The 19424-nt window shown below is 36.6% G+C and overlaps 2 protein-coding genes across 2 annotated transcripts; one reads left to right on the forward strand and one right to left on the reverse strand.

Annotated features, from left to right (window-relative positions):
- The first annotated feature begins 275 nt into the window (after positions 1 to 275).
- LOC114536015 lies at positions 276 to 5799 on the forward strand. Its single transcript, XM_028557360.1, has 20 exons — positions 276 to 582; positions 699 to 806; positions 1201 to 1279; positions 1698 to 1749; positions 1986 to 2093; positions 2358 to 2403; positions 2483 to 2541; positions 2612 to 2647; positions 2734 to 2786; positions 2885 to 2942; positions 3167 to 3238; positions 3327 to 3383; positions 3615 to 3790; positions 4006 to 4051; positions 4145 to 4210; positions 4433 to 4492; positions 4665 to 4747; positions 4877 to 4943; positions 5047 to 5071; positions 5195 to 5799. The coding sequence occupies exons 1-20, from the start codon at positions 516 to 518 to the stop codon at positions 5227 to 5229; spliced, it is 1353 nt and encodes a 450-aa protein (XP_028413161.1). The 5' UTR covers positions 276 to 515; the 3' UTR covers positions 5230 to 5799.
- A 491-nt stretch (positions 5800 to 6290) lies between these two features.
- On the reverse strand, positions 6291 to 17473 carry LOC114536014 (protein flightless-1 homolog). Its single transcript, XM_028557359.1, has 55 exons — positions 17408 to 17473; positions 17215 to 17325; positions 16944 to 17018; positions 16692 to 16772; positions 16580 to 16606; positions 16404 to 16462; positions 16308 to 16329; positions 16155 to 16209; positions 15901 to 15947; positions 15614 to 15651; positions 15475 to 15526; positions 15309 to 15360; positions 15123 to 15155; positions 14967 to 15050; positions 14791 to 14849; positions 14619 to 14664; positions 14394 to 14449; positions 14171 to 14226; positions 13910 to 13994; positions 13502 to 13661; positions 13394 to 13419; positions 13027 to 13092; positions 12891 to 12953; positions 12706 to 12746; positions 12474 to 12553; positions 12327 to 12377; positions 12159 to 12205; positions 11985 to 12050; positions 11754 to 11828; positions 11553 to 11622; positions 11416 to 11453; positions 11213 to 11269; positions 11054 to 11140; positions 10877 to 10905; positions 10734 to 10800; positions 10576 to 10635; positions 10374 to 10461; positions 10205 to 10292; positions 9966 to 10079; positions 9774 to 9888; positions 9470 to 9514; positions 9318 to 9374; positions 9001 to 9097; positions 8717 to 8859; positions 8406 to 8449; positions 8215 to 8275; positions 8048 to 8104; positions 7837 to 7935; positions 7704 to 7741; positions 7492 to 7557; positions 7318 to 7375; positions 7095 to 7184; positions 6836 to 6928; positions 6645 to 6758; positions 6291 to 6452 (listed from the first exon to the last, which is right to left on the reverse strand). The coding sequence occupies exons 1-55, from the start codon at positions 17465 to 17467 to the stop codon at positions 6318 to 6320; spliced, it is 3783 nt and encodes a 1260-aa protein (XP_028413160.1). The 5' UTR covers positions 17468 to 17473; the 3' UTR covers positions 6291 to 6317.
- Between the last annotated feature and the right edge of the window lie 1951 nt (positions 17474 to 19424).

Genomic DNA, 19424 nt, shown 5'->3' on the forward strand with positions numbered 1-19424 from the left:
CAATGAGATATAACAATGTTTTATTATTGTCTAAATGTAGAAGAAAGCATTGTTATATCAAACTTATGTGTTCGAAATGTAATTTACTTTAAAATCAATGTGTTTAATGCTGCTATGATTATAAGTTTAGCTTGTTTTTTTTGTTATTCCGACACCCAACAATCCTAATCTTTATCGCATCTTAGAATTCTGGGTGTCCAGAATGTTTTGAGATCAGTCCTGCCCTCTATCCAGTTATAATAACGAGGTCAGAAGAGTTAAATACCACATATATATTGTGACAGTTTGTTGACATCCGTATTGGACTTCGAGTCGTTTTTATGCAAATTTTTGCACCTTTTTACGCTCCGATGCCTCGTTTCTGCGCTTGCTTGCAATCAAGTGAAACTTATTAATCATTGATGTGAAACAGTATGCAAAAATCGGGGCAGTTATTGTCATTTTTGTAAGCGCGATACATCTGGCCCCTTTGATCGGTGTCAAAGTTTCAGGAAGAAGAGGACGATTCTACTACGATGTCTTTTGGCTTATCAAAGAAGAATCAGAACCTAAACCAATATACATTGTTGAGCAATTTAGAAGGTGGGTTTTATAAAGGCTTGCACACAAAACAAAAATTGTTTGTCGTGCGCCAACGCGATTTTATAGTCCATTGACGGTTTCACGTTACAATTTTAATTCTGTTTTTAACATTTCAGATAACGTCGAACAACTAAAAGCAAGCGCAGATACGATAAAAGATGACAGCATACCTTTGCAACGCTTCTGTGCGACTTTTGAGCAGATTTTATTGGAAGGAGCCCGAAGTATGGAGTCTAGAAGTTTTATATTTATATTATCTTGACCAAAGCAAATTAGTGAAGCGTATAAAAAATTTATAACTGCAAAAATCCTTTGTCAAACAATGTTGTTTCAAAAGCGCAGATTTCATTCATATATATTATTTTTCGATAAATTCATTATTTTATGTGTTAAAAACGTTTAGTTTATATTATAAGAAGTTCTATGTTTTGCGCAAAAGCTTGGAAGCAGGCAGTTCATTCCAGACTGTTCGTTAACCATTAACTCACGTGTTATGTGCTGACAATGAACCTTAATACACCCAACTCTTGTATTTTAATATTTGTGAGGATATGAGGCAGGAGCATCAGTATTAAATTGGATTGTACCGCAATAATGTACCATTTTCTGGATTTTCAGGAAGCGTGTTGATATTTAAACAGAAACACTACTGGAATTGCATTGTTGGTGTTCCGAAAATTCTTCAAAATTATGGAAGGTATATACTGAGCCCATTTTCCATGATACTGTAACTATATTATTGAAACACAGCATGCACAATGTTGCTACAGTACATCTTACCGTATAGCGGACCCTCTTGTATGTATTTGCTATGGTCATAGGTTTCCTAGCTGCCAATCATGCAGTACTGCCAATTAATGCCTTGCAGAATCTAAAGAGTAAACATGCCCATCATTTTGATGTTCTAAGCTACAGGCTTCATACACACACAATTTCTGTCGGTCAATTTCTCTTTCTACGTACCATATGTCATTTAGTAAATAATATACACAGTTTATACACTCTTAAACCTACTCAGTTGTCTACACCAGGAGGAGAAAATCACTTGTGTTCATAGCAAAGGCTCATTCCACACAGTACATATCTATATCCTATTCTTATATATTCCTCTTTAGCAATGATCCTAAACTGGCTTATATAGTGAATGCCGTTGAAAGCTCAACAAAGGTATATCATTAATGGTTCATATTAAGTCATGTTAGTACATTTAAAGTTGCTAAGAAAACAAACGTCACTCACAAATATAATAAACATCATAAACCAAATTCTTCTGGTTGATCAGTTCCAATCAACTTGTTGTATATCACTTGCATGTAAACAGCTTAACGACAGGTACCATAGGAAGTGGATATTTGCCAACTGTCAAATGCAAGTAATTAATCTTTAATGAAAATTGTGTATAGCTTTGGCCAATCGAAACCAAAGGTCGGCAGTTCATTCGGATGGCTTTGGTAAAGAAATGCCTTCATACTCCTGTAGAAGCTTTGAATAAATATGGGTCATTCCTGCAGGTATAATGTTGAGTACCATATATTATTAATTCAGTTCAATTCAATTCAATTTAATAATATATGGACTGTGGTATATAATACTGTATAGATATTGCAACTGCTTGTGTAAACATTAGAATTCCAGTATATTTGTGTATCGTAGTCTAAATATGGCAGACAATGGAGACATACAGTATTGCTATTGTTGGGTTAACTAAGCTGTTAGTCTCCAAAAGTTAAACTATATGAATTAGCTGGGAATTCACAATATTTTTATGCATCCAGGACTTCTACACAGATGGTTCATTTATTGCAACACCACATTTACGAGGTGAATAATAAATTTGATTATATTGAACACATACTTTGAAACATCTCTGAAATGTTTGATACAATATCATTTTCGCTAGAATCATTGTTGGAACTTCTCCAGGAAGTTAGCAAGCTGGATTTTGATCTAAATCTTCAGGTATTCCAACCATTCGCATATGTAAACTAATTTTCGGTTAATCATTGACCAATCAATTTTCTTTTTAAAGGCTCTAGAGTTTCTGAACGAAAGTTGGGCAATACCGGTATGGCATATCACTTAATGCTTTTGAAATGACTCGCACATTGTCAACATACTTTGACAACTAACAACTAATATTTGTATTCTTAGAAACGAGAAGACATATTAACAGTTCCTTGTACGCAGTTGGGGATTACAGTGAGGTAGAATATTTTGTTACCTGTCAAAAGTGTGTGGATATCCAGGTTATTAATGTACTTCTGTGGATTATGTGAAACTAACTTGGTTTTTTCTTCTGAAGTCAAGTGGAAGGCCGAGCTGTCATAGCGCATGTTTTGCCTGAAAGTATTGGACAAGAGGTAAACACAATACTGAACAAATATTCATCAATGTTGTTCAAGAATTTGTTTCAATGCAGTTCGGCAAGTTGTTCAGCTTAGAGCAGGCCCTTAGTCAAGCAAGTCATATGAAGTTATGAATTGGGTTTTAGCCACTGATTTTAGCGTACAATAAACTATTCAATATTATAGCCTATGTGACAAAAGTAAAAAATTGATAGGAAGTCTGTAATTTCTTGTTCCAGAACAACATGGCTGTTGGTGACTGTCTTCTTACCTTGTGTGGAAGAATTTGTTGGGGACAAAAAGTTGGACAGGTCTGAAAACAAAACTTTGTGAAAACTTACCCGTGAAGAAATGACACGAGAAATCTGATCAGCAAATCTGTTTGATTGTGTCTTGCAGGTTGCAGAAACGTTGAAACAAAATCATGGTCAACCAATATCCTTGACCATAGCAAAGGTAGTTGATGGATAATTTGACACGAAGCTGACCTGTCACAATCTGGAATTTGAATCCTAAAATCGATAAAAGATATATAAAAATAGGTCGCATACAAAACTTTCACCACTGGCCATCTTTCCTAGCTTTTACGACTATTTCCCCGAACAAAAGACACTGCTATACACTTTAAGTTTAAACATGATAATAATGTTTTTTACCATAACTAACGGCGCGGTATTTCGTTCTCAGATCAAACTGTCAAACGGTCAACTGTTTCCACCGCTAGAGGAAAGAAAAAAACTGCTGGACAGCGAAGAGTTCTTTTTACAAAAATACCATGAAAAAAACGGTGTCTGTAAAGCACCGCTAAGATCCATGGTGACAAGTTTTAACGAAACTCCTGTTCATGGCGTCCCCAAGGGAAAGTGAGTTTGCTGTTATATATATATGGCCTCCGTTGATGCCGTTTGTTTGCTCTCTTCAATCCTCTTTATAGCGAGAGCATCTTACTTTGTAGATATATGTATATTTAGTATATAAGTAAAGGTGGTCTGGAGTTAAACCATTCCCCTTTTTGCTAAGAATGGGCGAGTGAAATACCCCAATACAAAATAAGATAATTTTCCAATCTATTTTGCAGCATGTGTTTTGAGGCAAAGTACATCGGGAAAAACAGGACAGGAGAGGTTAGACTTGTATTTTCAATGTGAATTACTGTTGGATATTTTTGTTTGAAATAACCGTAGTTCATTTTTGAGTTGCCGTGAATCTTATTTCAGACTGGCGACTTGAATTTAATTGAACCGTCTATACTGACCGTTGTGCAACAAAAGAACGATCCACTGGTAAGATGTCGTTCATGGATGTCGTTGATTGATGTCGTTCATTGATGTCGTTCATTAATGTCGTTCTCAGTAGCAGGAGAGACGAAATGTTGTATCATTCTGATTCAATCATCTCATTTATCCGTTTCTCATTGCTATGGAATTCATATCATCCTACCCGCACTTGGTGATCATTTTAAAAGTGCTTTACCTTGACAAAAATACGTTTCTTTGCATGTGCAGCCGGTGCTAGTGAAACTCGGGGAAACAAGCATCGAAATTCAGGATAAAAAGACAAACAAGGTTAGTTAACGGACAAACGGTCATATTTCCTACAACTTATTCTACAGTTAAAACAACCAGAGCTCATCTCAAGTCTGCAAGCCAAACACACGCTCTGAAAGTACAAATGATATATATTATGGTATTTGGAGCATCCTATGCTGGAGTCAGTCTTATCTTTTTATCATTTCAGACATTGGCTAATCATTCCTACACCGTAACCTCTGCCTGTGGCCGTGGTAAAGTTGATAAGAATGTCTTCGCCTATATTTCTGGGTAAGAGCTGGACGCGAGAAATATTCCGACTAGAATGAAAATAGCGAAGATTTTTAACATCAGGAAACGGTTTAAATAAAATGTCGGTTACAGCTACTTATATATATCCACGTATTTTAAAACATTTAGTGATACGACGTGTACAATATCCAAGAATTTCACATGTTTTGTATTTACGGTTGAATCTGAAGATCAGGTCAGTTTGAACTCTGTCCTAGCATCACTAGAGCTATCATCCTCTTATTGTTAATATTTCACTCGCGGAACTACTCTTAATATTCATCTTCAATTCTTTACAGGCAAGAGAAGCGGTTTATGGCATAGGTATATATGTTAAACTTATTAAAATTATAAATTCAAAGGAGATAATTTGGCGTAAAACAGCTCGTATAGGGCTTGCGTTTCATATGGTTGGCCACATCTTATTTTTCCTATTTTGTTCCACAGCGCAAGGTTTTAATCGGACGTTGTGGTACGTGTGATTGGTATGGGGGATAAAATGGGATCACGAAGAGTAAGAGGTGGCTTTCATCATGCCCCAATGTGCCGGTGAAACGTTGTTTTGCGAGGATTTGAAGATTTAGATCACTTGGTATAGCTATATACGAAACTATACAAGTACTTTCTGTACCGTAATTTGTGACAGAACTACCTACTGTAATGTTCAACAATGACCACTAATGTCCAAACCACTGACCTATGCTTTAAACTGTAGCTAGTACAGAAAAGGTTAGTGATCTGAACACATATTTGATGCAATACGAGTCCTCCCAAATATAGGAATGATGGTGAACGATATACTTCCCAGAGTCTATATGACATTATTTTGTAATATAGCAGCATTTTTATAAAATATATAATATTTAATAAACAGTAATGCGTATTCGCTGATGATATAGAGAGATTTTATACGACATGATCAGCGTCTGTAATATGTAATTCAAAAATTCCTAATGCAATAATTTAGCAAAGAATGTTAAACATTCCAGTTTACGTTTGTTGTCATTTCCAGATTAATTGTAATTCAGTTTAATATTTCAAATAAAAAGTCGTTTGTATATTTTCGTATTGTAGTCAAAAAATATATTTGTTCCTAGTGCAATTAATTATCAAATTTACATGAAAAAAGGAAACTTAACCATTTTTATTATATCGATTTTGTTCGGTAGACAAGTAGACTTTTCTAGCTCATAATGACGTCAAACGTCTGACGTTACACGTAGTTTGATTGGCTCCGCAAAACTATTACTTCATGTCACATATATTCATCATATTTACACACACTGAGTTCACTCAATGTCACCACTCAAGTTTCTACTTACGAACACTTTATCTTCGCAGGAACACTTGGCAAGGACTATATTTGAACTACCATTAGAATTCCATATACCAAGTGCATTTTTTCTTCTGTACAGTACTTGAATTTGATTTTTCTACAACAGAACACAACAAATAGTAATCAATAAAAAGGAAAAACAGATTCTCAGGCAGTCGAAATGAATTGATCTATGAGCATTGTGTAGCTGAAAGCAGTCTGACTAACCTATTGATCGATTTCGTGCATCATAGCTTAAGCTCGAGGAATATGAAACTCGCTCCAACCATGGAAACATCGTGTAAACTCGTGCGGTTCCGCGCCTTTTTGAGTGAACCTCAGTTTTCGTGGATTACCAACTTTGTGTTCATATAAATATTGAATGTACACCTGTGGTATGGAAAGTTAGAATCACAGTTAGATTACTACAGGACCCAGACTAACTCTATTTAAAACTAGATAGCTCCATCAGTTCTAAACTGTTCTTCCTAGAGGTCCAGTAAGGATCATCTCTTATTGATCCAGTGTTACTACAGAACTTTTTTGTCATAAACCACAGTAACCACAGGACAATACAAATACCTGGGCACTTTTAAACGTTAATTTCTTCTCCACATGACTTGCTTGGTTTCCAAACCACAAGAACACCTCATCCCCACTGTCCAGAATCATACAATCATCATCAGCCAGATCATCCTGGATGAAACATCAAGATGTCAGACATATTATAAACAGAAATGATACCAGGAATTAAACACAATAAACAACATTACCTGACAGAAATCTGAACACTTTTCTGAAACTTTAAAGTATCCTTGCTCATTGGAACAGCGGAAGAGACGACAGGTTCTCATGTAATCTGCTGCCTAAAGACATGGAAATTTCTTCTGAAAATACTACACACATATTAGTTCGCCCTTGATGTATAACGTTGATTGTTGTATACTGGTACCATTTTCACGAGAATTCTAGCTTTTTAATGCTCATGCACATCTCACTCGTTTGAGCAATTCATGTTTATCATTCACTTACCTCGTCGTATTCAGTTTTCCCGCCTAACGCCACCCAGAAGAAATTCTCTGGTTCGGCACCTTCCCGTATTGTTTGAGTCGAGGATACATCCTAGGATACAATGGGGAATCATTGGTATTTTAGGCTTATAAGAGGTCACTCAATCCCCCACAATATCTCATGAAATGACTGTTGATGAGTCAAGAATATCACGTAATTCTAAGTGCAGTTCTGAACAACTTACGTTCCAAATTTCTTGGCCAATATCTGTCGCTTGGCTTGAATCATGATCGTTTACCTTACTAGAACAAAAAGTTTCTTTTTAAAGAAGAACATTTGGCAGCAACTTGCATTGCAAGGCGATCTAGTTCAGGCACAGCGCTATGTTAAAATTGTCCCCAAACCAGGCAAACATTACCTTCCATTCCAGACATAGACAATACCACCACCACTCTCGTTATCGAATGGAACTTTGAGGATATAACTGGATAAACACATACAAAGTTACCGTGAGTTAAAGGGCAAACAGGAGAAAGTGGGGTATATAAATTCAAAGTGGGTAACATGCATATAGCTTTGATGATAGTCTAAAATGACATCATGCGGAGATGCAGGAAGCTTTGCTCTTACCTGAATTCGGAGTTCAGCAACTTTGGATCAGCAGGAATCTAAGAAGTTACATATGAATGTCTTAGAATCATATTTATCAAATAGTTTTGGTTGCTTAGTGTTATTAACTGATAATAAATCAATCTGAGCTCACCTGTATCGCTCGTTTGTAAAGATTTCCACCGTTGGCTCTGATGTGGAACAGCTCTGGCTTGAGTTTCTCTCCTTCGGGCACTTTAGGGTGTCGTTTACCCTAGAACACAAAGTCAAGCACAGCAAAGTTTCAACAAAAATTTGAGATGCAGTCGATGCAATCCAAATCAACGGGGAATGATCGTACAATAACAGAGGAATAGTTCCTTTACCTTGTGTATAATAAAACGTCCTTTAAAGTGGGCTAAGAATCGCGGAGCCTCTCTTTGCTAAAAGATATAAACATTAAGATTTACCTCGATTAGTCGTAAGTTATCACCTGGGAAAAATATCCTTATGTTCGAAGCGAAAAATCTAATTGTATCCTATTCGCTTTTACCTGAGGTGTTCGAACAACTTCGAGTTTCTCCCCGAATAAAGCTTCGAATTTCTTTTGCAAACTATAAAAGAGAGAAAATTTTATCGAATGTTAAACAGATGAGAAATTGCCGAGGCAAAACAAGATGAGAAACGCGATAAATACCAGAATAGAGCTTCATAAACTGTCTCGCTTTGGTCTGAAAACCTTACCTGAATGTGAATGTTAGCCAACCCATATTTCCTGCGTCACGACCCTAGAATACATATTACAAAAGAGAAGAGAAGTGTCTATTTTAGGCAGTTGTTATACCACATTTGAAGCAAACTTGTTAGATGACGCTGCCAAGCTTCTTCCTGGTTATAATGGAACGTATCTATGGGTTTATTCCTCTGATTATGAACAACTACTGTACTGTAGGACTTGATCTCCCAGAAATCATGTCGCTATAACAGAAGCGCGATGGTTTTGCCATAACAAACTATCGTGTATTTCTCTCTACGATTGAACGTAACTTGTTTACCTCCCAAAAGTAGACAACGCATTGAAAATCCTCATCTTCCTCCTCATCATCAGGTGAACCTTCGGCTTCTTCATCATCAGACACTTCCACGGGAACAAAATATCGACAAAGAAACACGTAACAGGTTCCACTATAGAAATGACCTGCAGGAAAGAAAGAAACGATCACAGGAAAGAAAGAAAAGATCAATCTAATTTGTCTGAATGATGGATTCAAAATAAAGAAGAGAATTTACAGTCGTTCACGTTCGTCATGTTTTCATTCAAATCAAAATGAATAATTACCAATCTCTTCTTCAGGTAATCTGGTAAACTTTCTTCCTTCAAGAACGAAACACTCCATGCCATCCAAATCTTCATTCCACTCCTCAACAAGTTGTGCCTTATCAAACAAACATTTACATAGATCAGAGTTCACCTTACATTCGGGCGAACTTCGTCACCAATCGCTTTTGGTCGGATAACTCAATCTCGCCCGAGAGAAGGGAGTTTTCTGTTGTTCTTGCAATGTCAGATTAGTGCATGCTTTGTACAATATTGTCGCGAGAGGGACAGCATTAAAATGTAACACAACTATGGCTAAATGATAATGCTTTTCTTACCACTTCTGCATCAGGCATTGGAGCTTGGCGTTGCGTGAACAAGGCGGTTAGATCAACCTAAAGAAATGGTACCAACACTTGAGGGTTGAGTTCTTGGGGTGAGGGTTTGGTTGAGTCCAGGGTTTGGTTTGTCTGAGTGTTCACAGCCTTACCTTTGCAATCTGCTCTGGTAGTTGGATTTCAGTGTTGCTTTTAGTCTGGAAAGGATAATTTGAGAGAACATGTTTAGGTTTTAGACCATTGAGATTAAGAGTTAGTTTTCACGGGAGAGAAAAACTGTAGTGAGGAAAACAGAAGAGAACCAATAAATATCAAGGAACTAACTTATGAGAGAGTTTAGAATGAAGTTATACCCAACTTGCATGACTGGCTAGATTTATGGAAAGGCGCTGAGTGTAAGTTTTATTCTATGATTTTTTTGCATGGTTTTAGTCGAAACTCTCGCTCAATATTTACCTTAGCCACTGGTAGTTTTCGTCTGCTGGCTACAGTCTCGGCTGTTCTCGTGAAGTCCACCTGAAGCACATCATTCCAACCGTAAAACTTCGACTTGAAGATCCAACTTTCGGTCCTAGAAAAATGAAAGAGATGGAAACAAAGGTCATGCAACGCTAGGAGCACAAACGACATGCAGAAAGTCCTTCTTACTTTTCCAGGTTTCTGGTGACGATGGCTTCTTCTGGTCTGGATATCATAACTTTCATTTCCTGAGCAAGTTTAAGAGCAGCGGCCCTCACCAAACGTGGTGATTTACGACCTAACCTGAAGGCCAGAAAACAGTGAATATATCTTGAGGTCCAGTAAGGATCATCTTTTATTACGAAGTTAGCGTGATCATGCTCGCAAATTATATCCTATGACATCCTATGACATCCTATGATACTCACCAGGTAAATATCTCAGTTCGACAGTCAATGATATAAACACCCTTTGTATCCAGCATCGATTGAAGTAATGGTTTACCACGGGTCTCCACTGCAAATACAAACAGAATAAGAGTTGGTTTATATTAGAGGTTAATGCTAGAGCGACGTAACCTAATCAACGGCTCTATACCTTGCGGTAACTCCAGGTAACCCATACCCAGGCCAACCTTGTAGATAATAGGATGTGTTGTCTTGAAATTTCCGTAGGCTGACACTTCCTATATGAGCGGGAAAAATACAATAAAATTATACTCAAAACAGCAGCGCCTAAACACATATATTTACATATACAAAAGATCGATTATTCCTTGATGGATATCAACACTCTGTACCTGAATCTTCGAAGGTTTTCCTCCAAGAAATTCCCAGAATTCGTCCTCAGGTTCCTCGGTCTGCGTGTGAACAAACGTTTTAATAATAAGAGTTTCATCAACCAGGGTTGACATTCATCTACACCGCAGCGGCGAATGTAAACAACTCTAATTCATACCTTATCATAAACGATCACTTCTGCACGATTCTTACGATCATTCTTGTTTATCTTCTCGCTGTACAACCTACAATAACAAACATTCGGCTTGTAGCGAACACGTTATCAAATTGTACAACAGCAGCGCCATTTTATCAACATACCTTCCTTTTGTATGATCGGTCAACTTCGCCTTAAATTGAATAAACAAAATTTAGTTCAATTCACTTGAACATCGTTGAAATGTTTCAGTCCCTTTGCATGTCGAGTGCTTGAATTTGCATTGCATTAAAAAAAATAAAACTTGGCTTGTGTAAAAGATGAAACTTCTCAACACACACCTTTCCTCCGGACCAGACAAATATCTTCAAACCAGTGTCCAGCACAAATGAATATCTCGGATCCAGGGACTTGAAAGTAAGAGGAACCTGTTGGAAGCAGAGCACGAGAGAGTTGTAAAAAACATTGCGAGAGAAATATTGTGAGAAATATGAACTTACTGGTTCAAGATGAACAACAGCTGTTCCAACCAATCTGTACAGTCGAGTGACATACACCTAAAAAAATGAAGTCAAAGAAAATTCAAGATTTCGTTAGATGTCTTTGAAAACTTTTCTAACAACGCCACGATGACCTAGTAACGCCACAGGTGAAAGTATTCAATCTTTTCTACATCCTAATGTATCCTTGGACAACCACTAACCGTTTCCTCCACAGAGTAGAACCCACTACCAGAACCACCTGTAAAGAATGGAGATATAAGAAAATTGCAAAATACTATAGTTATGTCAGTTATCAAAGACTGCTTCAAGGAGTGCAAAATTTCGGGCTAAAACCAACCTTCAACGTATCTTATGGTTTCATCGAAGAGATCAAGAAATTCCTCAGATTCGTCACCTTGTTCTTCCCGCTGAAATGAATTGAGAATTGTGCATTGTTATCTTTTTTCATTCAGGGCCATGTTGGCGCGTGAAGACTGTGCAATGATTTGTCTCGAAACTGTTACTGGATAATACATGAAATGAACACTGAATAACTCACCACAATTCTGTTCTCGGACCCGAGGAAATTCCTGAGGTTTACTGAATGAATTGCAGAACAAGCCTTGCTGTCCAGCTAGAACAAAACAGTGCGAATATAAATTAATAAACAAGTGGTTGAAACAGCATTAGTACAAATCTACCGAGGGCTTGTTTTGATTTGTCGTGGAATACCGTACAACAGTACGAGGGATGATGGAAAACTCGTGCAAGCGAAAAGAGAAAAACCCACCGCAGCGTCCCCACCGATCCAGTAATAAATATCCCAGGTCAACTGATCAGTGTCGTCGTATTCGGTCTAAAATGAGACGCAAAATTTAAAAATCTGATTAAACCTCTGCACGTATTTATATCCTCTGTACATATCTTTCCTGAAAGAGGATTCTGAGTCTTAACAAGTGGTTACCTTTAAGATAATATAGCAATCACCCGTGTAAAACTTGCCATAAAATTCTGAAATTGTAATAGAAGAAGCATGGTATATTTCATCGACAAACTCTGTACAGTGCAGTCAAACTAAATCTCACAGAACCTAAACGTACGACAAACTCAAAGCCTTTATGATTAACTGTACCTTCTTCTAGTTGAACTGGAACGAAATTCTCAATATGCCATATCAAAAGACCTTCAGATAAGACAAAATAAGTCTTCAAGATTGCATTTTGCAGTATAATGCCTGGACAGTGTCAACGGTTTATAATTTAATTTGTGGCACACCAACCTTCCTCCTGTCCAACATTATCTGTGAAGAAAGCTTGGTAGTTGAGATTGGGTCTTTTCAGTTCTGCCAACCAATTACTCCTGCAAAGTAACATGATGTTTTAAACACTTTTACACGGAGTAAAATACAACAGAATGTGTCTCAAGACACATTCACAGCCAACGACACAGCTAACGACTTAACAAGAGACAATAATGTTGAAATCTCAACTCAAAATAAGTTTGTATTTTACTTCTTTTGAGTTTCTTCAGCTTCGGAATCCATTGAATCTCCCTAAACGGAATCATTGTTCGACATTTAGTGGAAGAAGACAAATATGGACAATATCAAAGGGAAAACTTCATCGTCTTTACAGGCGCATATTTTGCCGAACAAACTCAGGATTTAAACCGTTTTCTTTCATGGCTAATTTCTTACCGTTTTCATCGATCGTTTTGTTTTTCCTTTGTGTTTCTTCTCTTCGGCATCACGAACCATACCCTGAAAGAAAGGTGAAAGTTTGAAATGCAAAAGGCTGAACTCTTGACGAACAAGTGGACGTTGTATGAAATACCTTCAGGTCTTTTGAATCAGCTTCTGACACGGACCCGCTGTGATAGCGCCGTCCTCTTAACCGCATCTAAAACGTTCAAAAACGAATGTTGTTTTTCCAGTTTAATATAAACTGATTGATGTCTGAAAATCATCGCAATCTCTTGCCCCAGATAAGGTCCTCTACACCTAGAATATTTGCTGTGTTTTTCTTTTCGTAGATGCGAACGAAGTGGATAAGTTACGTGGGGTAAAATAAGGGCACTTATTAATCAGAGCATTCATAACTATTCGCTCGATTTCATCTATTGAAAGGAGATTGAAACTTGCAAGTATACGAACAGACATTTAGGTTTAGTGAAAACTACAAATATTACAAGACGCTATACCTTTCTTTGGGCGGGATCTTTCATCACTGAAAAACGAAGAACAAGTAATTAAGACCAGCGTTACGGTGTATACCAACTGAATGAAATACCAGGAAATGTAAAACTTACTTTGCTTCGCGGCTTGATCAACATGTGAAGCACCGGCCGCCAGTCGTAGTTGCGTATCCAACGTGAAGTCAACATTGTAATACTCTGCTCCGCTACCAATCTGTTGAGCGGCTGGTTTAGGAGGCATTTCTAAGTTTGGGTTGTTGTGTGTGTCCAATTCCTGCAGAAAAATAATTGAAGAGAGACTGTGTTTACAGTATGATACAGCTCCGATTGCATGCATCTCTCCTAGCTCTGACTCTGTGATTCTTGCAACATGCATTTGTCTTGCAGTTATCTGACTATAATTTCATTTTGAGATGAGAAGAGTGCTTCCAGTCTTCTTAAAACACCGCGGGCTTTCCCACAAGATATTCTTGTTTCCCTCTCGTTTCTGGCTTAAAAGACGATACAACACAAAGATATTACCTTCAAATTTGGCAGGAAGTGTATGGCTTCTGGCAGAGTTAGTAAACAGTTTGAATGAAGGATCATTTTCTTTAGTTTCAAACACCTGAAAAATTTTGAATTATAAATCAAATCATAATAAATTATCCACTAAACATGTCACTATTATTTGCAAAAAAACAGACTGAGGTAAATCAATGCACTGAGTGAGAGAGTTAATTGAGTAATTGCAATCTAATTAACCATTGATTGATTAATTTGTTACTGTAATTAATATATTACCTGCATAATCCTTCAGGAATACATTCCAGCTTATTACAAGCAGCTGCAAATATTTCCTTTGAAAATAAAACAACCTCTAATAAGTGATTGGTTTTTATAAAGTCAAAATTGCCAGCAGAATGTAACTAGATGTTTTTCTAGTTCAAAACCAATTCTCATTGCTCTTTGTACTGTATGTATCAAACTAGAAGTCTTAAATAACCATTGTATGAAACCCACTCACCAGCTTGTAGAGTTTGCTAATTCCAGTAGGAATCCCCTCAAAGTTCAGGTTGTTGCCTACAGAAACAAGCCCATTAAAAGTGTGTATTCAGTATAACAGTTTAAAGAAATAAAGATGTAGGCTTCCATAATGTAATTACTGCTTCTAATACTATTCTATCAGTGGTGAATGGAACCAGGAAAGGGCAATCTTGTTCGCAAAACAAACTGTAATATTTACACTCACCATTTAAATATAATTTTCGTAGATTAGTCAGTTTGCAAAGTGCTGGCTGTAAATTATAACGCACTGTTAGTATTTTATCTAATGTTTTGTGACTTTTGATCCTGGCTATTACAGGCAAGTAATGTCGCCCAAGGCAGGTCATTCTTCAGGATTGAAAAGAGTCTTTTCTTACAGGCAAAGTTGTCAATTGATTCCTTGACACATTCAACACTTCCATTTGAGTCCATGTATCTAAAGATTATAACAATCCATTGAGAAAAGTGTTGCAGGTAATTACCTCCTATCCTAAATTTTAGATCCATGGCTTTGTCCTTTAGTTAAAATGCACGGTAAATTTTGGCCACTAACCTGTCAAATTTGATAACTCCGAGATGCAATTATGACTCATGTTCAATCTCTTGAGGGAACTCAAACGATAAATTGGTTCAGGAACTGCAAAGAAATTACAAACATATGAACAAATTGCAGAGTTGTGAGGTGTTTTAGCGCAATATTATACTGAACCTCTTGGTAGATCATTGTACGAAAGATCAACATCTAAGAAAAAAATTGAATTATATTTCAATAAAACATTTGACGAGTCATTTTAAATTGCATGCAGTAAAATAACATGATATATAGGGCTAAATTAATACGTTTTTTGGTTTAAACTTTTAGAGGAAGTGAGAGTTTAATTTTACAAATATATACCTCTCAGATTAGCTAAACTGTCCAGCTTGTTTGGCATGTTTGTTATGGTTCTCTGAAATTGAAAAAATATAAGATGAAAACCATGAACTGCATTGATTTCTAACAGTTAACAAAGTTCAAATATATGTTTCTATTAACTCCACACAGATTACAACTGTAACCATACCTGGGTACTCCGTAAATGCAATGTGTGAAGTGACATTAGATTAGGAAGCTGCCTAAAGATCACAGAACATACAAGATAGCATTTGATTATTTAGTTCACAATACCAGAACATATTTTCAGCTAATGTTACATCACTTACCTCAACTGAGCGTGCATCAAAGGATTGTTGTTTAACACCTGAAAGTTTCAGTTAAAATTACAATTCAAGTGCTCAGTTACGATCATATAACATGGCCAATACTCATGGGCAGATGGTTTGTTGGGAGTATGCGGCTCTTGTAAGTTATGATTTAAAACCTGTGGAAACTAAGAACTGTGAAAAAAGCAACCCAGGATCCACTGAGCTAAATCCAGCGAACTAAATTATCTACAAACTTAGTGTGGTTGCATACAAATAGGTGTGTTTAACTTTAATGAATTACTTACCAAAACTTGGAGGTTAACTAATCTTCGAAGTTGAGGTGGGAGAGAATCTGAACAACAAATTATAAAATAAATCACAAATTCACAACCAACATCTAATGTTCACTTTTGATGAACAAAAGCAGTTAGATTTAACTAGAATGAGATTTAAAACCAGTTTGTGAAGAACAAGAAAAGATAGGATGGTAGGATAAGAAGTAAATATACTGTATTGTGGTATTTACAAGCTGGTATGCAATGACCAAACGTTCACCTACCTAGCTGATTATCACTCAGATCTAGGTACATCAAGTCTGTACAGTTGATGAACAACTATAAAAGTCATGAGAGAAATCTTCACACTGCTTTTGAATGATCATTAGAAGGGCATCAATGCAGTTGGTTTAATGAAAAATACTGACAAAAAATACCTGATTAGGAATGCTTGCTATCCTGTAATATGAAAATGGAAAAAAATGAAAGATTTGTACATGTGAAACTACTACATATGAAATACAACAACTTACCTATTGTTTGCAAGGGATAAAACAATCAATGAATGAGCATTTTCAAGTTCTTCTGGAACCTGGAATCAGAAATGAATGATTATTTCATAAATCATAAACTGTTGGCTAATAAATGTTGGTAATTACAATACCACAAAAAATATCTTCTCAAATAACTTTAGTGGTTGGTACATTACCTCCTTTAGCTGGTTGTGACTAAAATCCTAAAAGAAACCAAAATAACCATTGCAGTTTTCCTTTTACATAGGTAGTTATGACACTTCTGTCCACAAGAAAATATCAACTTACAACTGTAAGTAGTTCTTCTAAACTGAATACACCATTCGGAATGCCAGAGTTTTTCAGCTGGTTCTTACGAGCATTGATGACCTGAAAAAATATAGTATTGTCACCAACACACCTTGCTTAGATGGCAATCACACAGGGTACATTGTCAAATTTCAATTGTATATCATACTGCAAGTTAACAAACAGCTGTGTTTGAATGATATTAATTGTTCATGTCAAATCAATCCACACATATGCATTTATTAGACTCACTTTCAAATTGCTTAAAGCTGTCAAGTCTCCGTTGTGAAGATTGGTTAATTGATTCTTCTTCACGGATAAATTTTCCTTCAAAATTGAAAAAATATCAGATCTGTCAGTCGGATCAATCAGCTAAAATTCGTCAGAAAATGTATTGTAAAAAAAGAACAAGAAGACAGATAGAGAGAGATCGTACTGTACAGAAGAAATAATACTACGAGAATTTACAAATTCTATCGATTTCGTTAACCAGGATATATTCTTAAATCAAGCACAAACTCACGAGGTTTTTCAAATGCGATATTTCATCCGGTAATTCCTCCAGACTTGTTTTATCGAGTTTCAACCATCGTAGATTGGGCATGTTTGCCACACGATCAGGGAACGTGTGTGTCTGTTCACAGGAAATAAACGTAATGAATCATGTTAAAAGTACTCATATTTCGGCTGACAACGAGCAGAAGTTAAAAACGAACCTGAAAATCATTTTGAGAGAAGTCAACGCCTCGAACAAATGGCAAAATACCGGCCGCCATCTTGGATTAGAGATAAAGGTTTACGCTAATAACAGCCTCCTTGCAGCATTTCTCCAAGTAATCGCCCCTCCAACCACGCCCCACCAACAACGCTCCTCGTTCCCCCCTTATTGGAAAGGTTTCCTTATGGCACAGCGATAATCTGCCTTAGCAACCTGAGAGTTAAGTATTTTGTCTCTAAATATCTTATATGTAATGTACCAGCTCAGTTGATTGTTGTCGATCGCGGATCTGGCTGAATGAGTTGAGCTTTTGGTAAACTAGCAAAGCGATTATCGTAGAGACACAATTTCCCTCTGAAGCTTTCCTCATAACGGGATGAAAATGGCGAGCTAAGAGAAGCTTATGACTTATGAACTATACACCCATTGTGGAGCTCTTTCTAGGAAAATTTTCATGTCTCGCTACGTCTCTCAATATGGACAAACCGCAACAAACAAAGCTGAAAAAATTCAGAATTTTAATACAACTTTTCTTTCCGCCACATCGTTTCCCATGGGTGGTAGGCAACCAGCTAGGTCAGGTCTAAAAATTGTATTCGAATTTACCTACCTACCTCTTTGAAAACCCTCTACCTTTTTACGATCGAGATTGTCTAAAAATATGTATACGTAAGAAAGTTTAATATATTCTATATATAAAGCTAGGCAGCATTCCTGGCTAGGTTATATTTAATCGCTCGATCGCTCGGTTAACCAGATGAGGCGATTGTTTAAGCCTGCGAACATAAATTTAAAGAAAAAACCTGCAGCCCAAGCCTGCGAACTTATTTAGATAAAAGTAGAGTTTGGCATGGCAATGAACCTTACATATTAGTATAATGACTGAGTTAATTATAACGTTTAAGGTGTATTTTCTAATTTCACAAAAAAAATTCCTTACAAGAAAATCTGCGCAAAATTAATACGGTTGGTTTTCGCAGAAAAAAGCACGATGACCGGGGGGGGGGAATCTGCTCGCATGCTTACACAACATGAATTATGGACTATCACGACGTCATTCACAACGACGTCATTAACCTTACTTCCTTCAAACGAAGTGAACACATCTCAATGTAGCGTAGTGATTTTTGAAAATATTGCATTACTGTCATTTTCATCCGAATACAATCGACTCTCATCTTCTCGAGAAAATTCCTATGCAATTAAGAAGTAGTACACAGTCACAGAATTTATCGCACAAGCCAAATTAGAGGTTAGTAAGTTATTAAGTGATCAGTAGAAGGATCGTATATACGACGTAGCATACTTTTGCCAACGAGGGTATATATTTTGCATGGCATATCCTTAAATGCAACGCCAATCAGTGTTTCCGATTCCTAATGAAAAACCTGAAAAGGCAATTAAGAGTCGGAGAGTATATTCTAAGAGGTATTCGGCTAAGAGAGTATACTAATTTTACAGGTTATATCTACGAATATATGTGCCAGTAAACGCTTCGTCTCGTGTCAGGCATTTTAAGTAAACTCAGTAAACTTTAAACAACATTTGTTGTGCTGTTTAATTTCTCTATAGTATATGCACTAAATAACAATCGATCGAGTTATATGTAAGAGTTCGCACATCACTTATGAGTAAGTGGTTTGATCTCCTTTCTTGTTGGTTCTTCTTCGACCAAAATCAATTAAAATTTATCATATCGATCGTTTTTGGTAATTTGTAGGTCATCATGGCTGTTCCATTTCAGGAATCAATAATAGAGCAGTTTAATGGGGCACAAAAGAAAAATAAAATATTACAAAAAAAAAACAAAATTTTGGAGGCAGAGACATTGCTTTTAAAGGGACAGTTTACTGAGGCACACAGACAAATTGAAAACCTGACGGTAAAAAATGGGGAATACATTAAAACGATTGGTGAAGTACAGAATAAATTTCAGCAACAAGAAGAAGAAAAGAAATATTTGTTCAACAGAATTGAACATTTAAAACGTATGATGTGTGACAGAAATTGCGTTC

This window comes from Dendronephthya gigantea, unplaced genomic scaffold, assembly GCF_004324835.1.
Source record: "Dendronephthya gigantea isolate DGI-Jeju-01 unplaced genomic scaffold, DenGig_1.0 000129F, whole genome shotgun sequence".
NCBI lineage: Eukaryota > Metazoa > Cnidaria > Anthozoa > Malacalcyonacea > Nephtheidae > Dendronephthya > Dendronephthya gigantea.